Genomic DNA, 6,682 nt, shown 5'->3' on the forward strand with positions numbered 1-6,682 from the left:
AAGGCCTCCATCTACAGATAATCCCCCTTAAAAAATGAAATTCTAACACAACTCCCAAGTCCACACAATCGAAAGCCAATCCCAGTCAGAGCAGAAGGGGCTTGAAACCCGAATCTGCATTCCGCTCCTCCTGTGCAAGGCTCGGGGGTGGGGGAGGCGGTTGGTTGGTGCTGGTGCCCGGTGTATAATCGGGTTAATCCAGCAGACAAAAGAATAAACCAATAGCCCTCCCACCTCACTTCCCGCTCCCCTCTCCCTCCCCCCTCCTGCTCTCCCCCACACCCTCCACCCTCTTCGCCCCCCTGGGCATTGGAGGGGGGGGTGGGGCGGGCGAAGGAGACGAACGAGGTCGAACCGAAATGGATTCCGAATCGAATCTTGTAAGCCGCGGCTGGCTTTCCAGGCTCGCCCGGAGCGGCCGGGTTTGGGTTTTTTTTTTTTTTTTGCAAACGTCCCTTCCCCTCTCCCCGGCGGCGAGGGAGAAAGTTCCCTAAGCGAGCCTAGCCTCCGGGGGAGAGGAGGGGGGTAGCCTTAAGGTCAGGGTTTCCTTGGCACTAGATAAACTGACCTCGCGGTGGCCAGAGCGGCCCCGCGTGACGGCGCCCGGGCGGGCGGCAGGAGCGACTGGGGACGAGCGGGGCGGCGCGGTTGCCCTTTTGAATGCCTCCTGCGGCTCGGAGCGCTGGCGGGCGCTGGAGTGTGAGTGAATGTGGCCCCGCCGAGCCAATGAGCTGGGACCGGATGCGATATATCCTCTGGGACAACAACTGCTCTGTTCCGCCTCGGATCCACATGACGCCATTTACTGCTGCCGCGGCCGCTGCAGAGCTCCCTGCCTCCTCCGGAAAGGCGAGGGCGCAGGCCAGCGGCGCCCCCCCCCCCAGCCCCAGCCCCGGCCGGGCCCCAGACCCTCCTCCCCCACCGCCTCCTCCCCCTGCGCACCCCCGCCCCCGCCTCGGCCTCGCCGCCGCGCCTCCGCAACGCCCAGTCTGCACGAGCGAGAGCCGCGCGCCGCAGCGCGAGCGGAGGACAGGGGCCGGCGGAGCGCGCAGCGCCCAGGCCCCCGCGCGCGCCCGGCCCGGCCCGGCCCGGCCCGCCGCCCCGCGCCAGCCTCCGCTCCGAAGCAGCCCGGGGCCCCCAGGACTGGGCGAGCTTGGCCTTAGGTTCTTTGTAAGGCCGTGTTCTCTTCTCTTTCTCTCGCCGATCGGGGAAGAAAAAAAGAGAGACTCGCCTGCCACGGCGCTTCGGCCTCTTGTTCATTGAGAAAAAAAAAAAAAGAAAGAAAAGGAAAGAGGAGAGAGAGAAAAAAAGAGGAAATACTCCGCGTGCGCTTCTGGAAGGGAGGTCATCTCTCCAGCTCGGAATCCGGGAGGGTTCCAACGGTGGAGGACTGGGTTCCAAATTTTCCCGTGGCTGGTTTTCTCCTCCCACCGATTACTTGGAAGTTGGACTGAAGCTGAGTTCGGAAAGAAGGCAGAAAGTTTGCATCGGGACTGGATTTATTTGCACATCGCAAAAAAAGAGAGTCGGAGAGAGAGGGGTTGGTGCAAAGCCGCGATCACGGTGAGGAGCGCTTGGCTTTTCCCCTGCTGGAGCCCCAGTCCGCCGCGAGCGGGGTCCGGGTTCCTCTCTCCCCTAAGCCCGCAGGCTTCCCGGGAGGATCGGGGAGCTGCCTCGCCTAGGACAGGGGTTCGGTCGCCGCCGGGCTGCAGGGTGCGCCGGTGCAGTGTCCCCCACCCCGCGACACCGCGCTCCCGGAGGGCTTTGGGGAGCAGGACCGCGCCGCTGCGTTCTGCTCCTACCCTGCTTTTCGCAGGGATCCCTGTGTTTCCCGATCGCCGCTGCAGGCTCTCAGGTTGCTAACCTGTTCCTGCTTTGGGTGGAAGGCCAAGTTATGGGGAAGCCGACCCTGCGGCGGGGGCGCCTGTGGGGCTGGGGTACAGGGTTTCTCGTCTCGCCGCCTAAACCGGAGCAGGAGACTCCGCGGCCAAGCCGAGGGTAGGTTGCCAGGCGGAGGGAGTCCCCGCCTCTGCCCGGTGTGGACAGTCTAGCCCGGTGCGGGTGGGAGCGTCGCCCAGCCTGGCGCCGCGTCTCTGCGGTTCGGAAGTGCGGCTTTCTCTTTTTTCCGTTCTTCGTGGTCGGCCTGGGTTATGCTTTTTTTTTTTCTTTTGACGCTTGGACTGACCTAGCACAGGAAGAGAGTTCTCAAGTGGTCGCGATCTTTTTCCATTACCTGAAAGTAGGTGGTTTAAAAAAAAAAAAGCTAGTTTAGTTCTAGTTCCCCCTCCCTCTTTTGTGTTACTGTTTTTTAAGATTTGAAGTCTTAACGCCTTTTTTTTTTTTACAAAGGGGTTTCTGTGTCGGTTTGCCCCACCCTAGTGCTGAAGCCTTTCCCCCCTAATCCTTAGTCTGATCACACACTGTTCTTAATGGGGGTTTCAAAGCACTCAGAGGGGGAGGGAGAGGAACTGGGAACGCGCAGGGGGGCGGAGGGGGCCTGCGAAGGCGGCCGCCAGGGATCGGTGGAAATCACTTTTTTCTGTTTTTCATCCGAAAGACGCCGCTTTCCACCGCCAGTCCTCAACAGAAAGTTTCCGATCCCAGGGGTCCAAGTCCGGCACGCCTGGCGTGTCCAGTGGGACTCTAGATAGAGCTTTTTTTCTTCTTTTTTCTTTCGTTTTTAAGAAATAAGCCTTTTTCTTCTTGATGTAAAAGGAGGTAGGCGTGTGCAGATTGCAGGCGGTGCTCGCTCCGGTCTTTGCACGTTGGAGTCTCTCTGGGAGCGTGGGTGCATAGACTTTCTGTGCAAGCTGTGCGTCCCGGCCCGGCTCTCCTCGAGGCGTCGGATTTGGAAACTCGTTGGGGACAGGCGTTTGGAGGGCCTTTGCAGAAACACCTTGTGGTGACCTTGCTGCGGGGGTGGGCGTGTTGGAATGGCTCCCCCTCTTGGGGCTGGGTGGCAGTTCTTTCTCTTGGGTTGGGGGAAATTTTAGCTGAGGGAGTGGAGGAGGGGGAAGTGTGCTCGTGCATTTCACGACACGTCCCCTTCGGAGGCGCCCGCGCCCCCTGCCTGCCTGAGCTTCTGGGGATTGCACGCAGGAGGGGCCGGGCTGGCCCCTCGACAGCATCGGTCCGCCCGGAGGAGAAAAGTCCCCGGGGTTCTGGCTGAGTCCCACCTGCTGCGGACTGTGTGGGGGCGCAGATAGAGCCGATAAACGCAGTGAATGCACGGAACAGCCTGTGTGTGTACCTTGCTGTTGGAGGTGAGCAGATCCGGTTTCCAGCTCTGCCTAGTTCTGAATTAGGAGGCGTTTGTCACCTGCCTGGTTCGCTGTCCTATTCCAAAAAGCAAAGGTTGGATTAAAAGTCCGCTTTTGCTTCTTTTCTTTGGTATTTTTATGAGGGCCTGGGAGAGGGGATGGTACTTTTTAAACTGAAGAATTTAAGCGATTCCTTGACAAAATGATAGGTTTCAGCCGTGACACTTCGGATTTTTAAAACTTTTCCTATTTCTATTACTTGCTTTTATGTTTCTGGGTATTTTTCAAAGCGAGAAGATAACATTATTTTTGCATGCTTTATTAAACAGGAGGAATGACTTGTGATTGAGTCTATAAGGCTTGACTCATAGGTCTGTAGAATATTGGATTCTCGAGTTGAGGAAAATACATTTTGATCTTAGGAGTTTGTTTTCATGTGATAGCTGATGGGAATCTAAATGACTTAACCTAGTTCTATAACTTTGTACTTTTGTACTTATTTAAAAATGCAATCTTAATTGTTCTCAGAATGCACTCTTATATCATGGGATTGGGAAAAGGTACTCATTAGGCAGCTCACGGTGCTGACTTAAACCGAAGCTGTTGTAGGTAATGGTGTTTAGTGTAAAAAGGATCGTGACAGATTTAAACGTGTTTCAAAATCTGAAAGGTATCCAACCTGTGAAAACGTTGGTAGTCCTGGTAGGCTCCAGCATTGAATTTCTTCCAATTTTTCACTGACCCCAAGCCTTCTGAATTGTGGGTTTATTTGAATAAAGGCTTGTTACTTAAGTGACCCTGAAGAGATTAGCTTTGTGTCTCTGCACGTCTCGAGATTACAGACTTGTGAGTGTCCAGCCGTAATTTTCACTTTTGAGCTCTTGCCCTGACCATTCTGCTGCTCTCAGAACCAGTGCACTGGCGTTCCCATTTCTCCAGAGGATGCGGGAAGGGAAGAGTCAAGTCTGGTGGGTGGAGAGTGGGAAGTCTCGGAGTGTAAAACATTTTCTTTCCTCTTGGTTTCCCCAGGAGTTCAGATGTGTTCTAAGCCCGCTGGAGTGAACACACTGCCAAGACCTGATGGAGGCCAGAGCTCAGAGTGGCAACGGGTCGCAGCCCTTGCTGCCGGCGCCGCATGACAGCGGCAGGCAGCGCGGGGAGCCGGACCCCAGGGATGCCCTCACCCAGCAGGTACACGTCTTGTCTCTGGATCAGATCAGAGCCATCCGAAACACCAATGAGTACACAGAGGGGCCTACTGTGGTCCCCAGACCCGGGCTCAAGCCTGCTCCTCGATCCTCCACCCAGCACAAGCATGAGAGACTCCACGGTCTGCCTGAGCACCGCCAGCCTCCCAGGCTCCAGCCCTCACAGGTCCATTCTTCAAGGGTCCCACTGTCCAGGTCCATCAGCACGGTCAGCTCAGGGTCTCGGAGCAGTACTAGGACAAGTACCAGCAGCAGCTCCTCTGAACAGAGACTGTTAGGGTCATCCTTCTCCCCCGGGCCTGCTGCTGCTGCTGCTGCTGCTGCTGCTGGGATAATCCGGGTGCAGCCGAAGTCTGAGCTCAAGCCCGGCGAGCTGAAGCCGCTGAGTAAGGAAGACTTGGGTCCGCATGCCTACAGGTGCGAGGACTGTGGCAAGTGCAAGTGTAAGGAGTGCACCTACCCGAGGCCCCTGCCGTCGGACTGGATCTGTGACAAGCAGTGCCTCTGCTCCGCGCAGAACGTCATAGACTACGGGACCTGCGTGTGCTGCGTGAAAGGGCTCTTCTATCACTGCTCCAGCGATGACGAGGACAACTGTGCCGACAACCCGTGCTCTTGCGGCCAGTCCCACTGTTGCACGCGTTGGTCGGCCATGGGTGTCATGTCTCTCTTCCTGCCTTGCTTATGGTGTTACCTTCCAGCCAAGGGTTGCCTTAAATTGTGCCAGGGCTGTTATGATCGAGTGAATAGGCCCGGATGCCGCTGTAAAAACTCCAACACAGTTTGCTGCAAAGTTCCCACTGTCCCCCCCAGGAACTTTGAAAAGCCAACATAGCATTAGTAATCAGGAATATTACAGTAATAAAGATTGTTTCCCCACCCTCTTTTTTTTTTTTTAACACACACATATGCAACCGACTAAATAAACAGTTGTAATCTTGGCACTGTTAATAGGGGGTTAGGTTTGTCGTTTGCAGTGAGATGCTTTTTGTTTTTGTTTTTGTTTTTTTTTTTGGTTTCTTTGTTTTGTTTTTTTGTCCATGTGCCATTTTAACTGATATGCTTGCTAGAATTCAGCTCATGGGGACTCCAAGGAAAGTCAGTGGAAGTTGGTGACCCACATACTGCATAAGCTAAAGCAGCAGACCCTCCTAGGCAAAGTTTTGTCTGTGAATAGTCCTTGCAAAATTTGTAAATTAGCAAATGACTCCCCCCTCATTGTTTTCTCCAGAGATAATGTGCTATATTTTTGTATATACAATAATATTTGCAACTGTGAAAAACAAGTTGTGCTATACTCCATGGCACAGTCACAAAATATTATACTAATATGTTGTACATTCGGAAGAATGTGAATCAATCAGTATGTTTTTAGATTGTATTTTGCCTTACAGGAAGCCTTTATTGTAAGACTCTGATTTCCCTTTGGACTTGATGTATATTGTACAGTTACAGTAAAATTCAACCTTTATTTTCTAATTTTTTCAACATATTGTTTAGTGTAAAGAATATTTATTTGAAGTTTTATTATTTTATAAAAAAAGAATATTTATTTTAAGAGGCATCATAAAATTTGCCCCTTTTATGAGGATGTGATGGTTGCTGCAAATGAGGGGTTACAGATGCATATGTTCAATATAAAATAGAAAATATATTAACGTTTGAAATTAAACTGAGCTTGTTTTATCTTATTTTTCCTGTTTTTTGTTTCTTTCAAATGCAAGAAGCCACGTTTTCTGTCAAGGTATTCTAATTCAATAGTTTGCCTTTCTGGACAAGGCCCCTTTTATGATGGCTGCTTTAAACTAGGTCAGGTCAGTGGCTTTCGGAGATGATGCTACCTAGCAAGACAGAAAACAGCTGGGGGTTCGAGTCTGAGGTGCTTTAAGTTTATGAGAACGTCCTTTGGTTTTGCTGGCCTGTTCTCCCCAGTCTCTTTGCAGACCTGCTGCCTTGCCTTGGCTCTACAGGGCATTTCTGTTCTGTTTTGAACTTCTTTAGAAGACATTGCAAAAAAGATAAACGGTTAGAATTATTCCCTAATATACAGTATCAAAAGTGAATGTCAGTCAAAGATACTCAAAACTAGAGGAACAGGTTTGTTCAACAAGCACTGGGTGTCACACATGGGACATGTCTGTTCCCAGATGGATCCTTACAATGGGGAAAACTTTTCATGACCTAGCTGGTCATGGCTATTTTTCTAGTGTGTTT

General features: G+C 52.3%; 1 protein-coding gene across 1 annotated transcript; it reads left to right on the forward strand.

The window, feature by feature from the left end:
* The first annotated feature begins 1,076 nt into the window (after nt 1-1,076).
* Nucleotides 1,077-6,159, forward strand: Spry2 (sprouty RTK signaling antagonist 2). Its single transcript, XM_005070317.4, has 2 exons — nt 1,077-1,563; nt 4,290-6,159. The coding sequence occupies exon 2, from the start codon at nt 4,341-4,343 to the stop codon at nt 5,301-5,303; it is 963 nt and encodes a 320-aa protein (XP_005070374.1). The 5' UTR covers nt 1,077-1,563; nt 4,290-4,340; the 3' UTR covers nt 5,304-6,159.
* Nucleotides 6,160-6,682: the final 523 nt, after the last annotated feature.

The sequence above is a fragment of the Mesocricetus auratus genome, unplaced genomic scaffold (genome assembly GCF_017639785.1).
Source record: "Mesocricetus auratus isolate SY011 unplaced genomic scaffold, BCM_Maur_2.0 Super-Scaffold_2245, whole genome shotgun sequence".
Classification (NCBI taxonomy): Eukaryota; Metazoa; Chordata; class Mammalia; order Rodentia; family Cricetidae; genus Mesocricetus; species Mesocricetus auratus.

What these genes read in the sequence shown, in the direction of transcription:
- Spry2 (XM_005070317.4), top strand. Translation starts at nt 4,341, where the DNA reads ATGGAGGCCAGAGCTCAGAGTGGCAACGGGTCGCAGCCCTTGCTGCCG.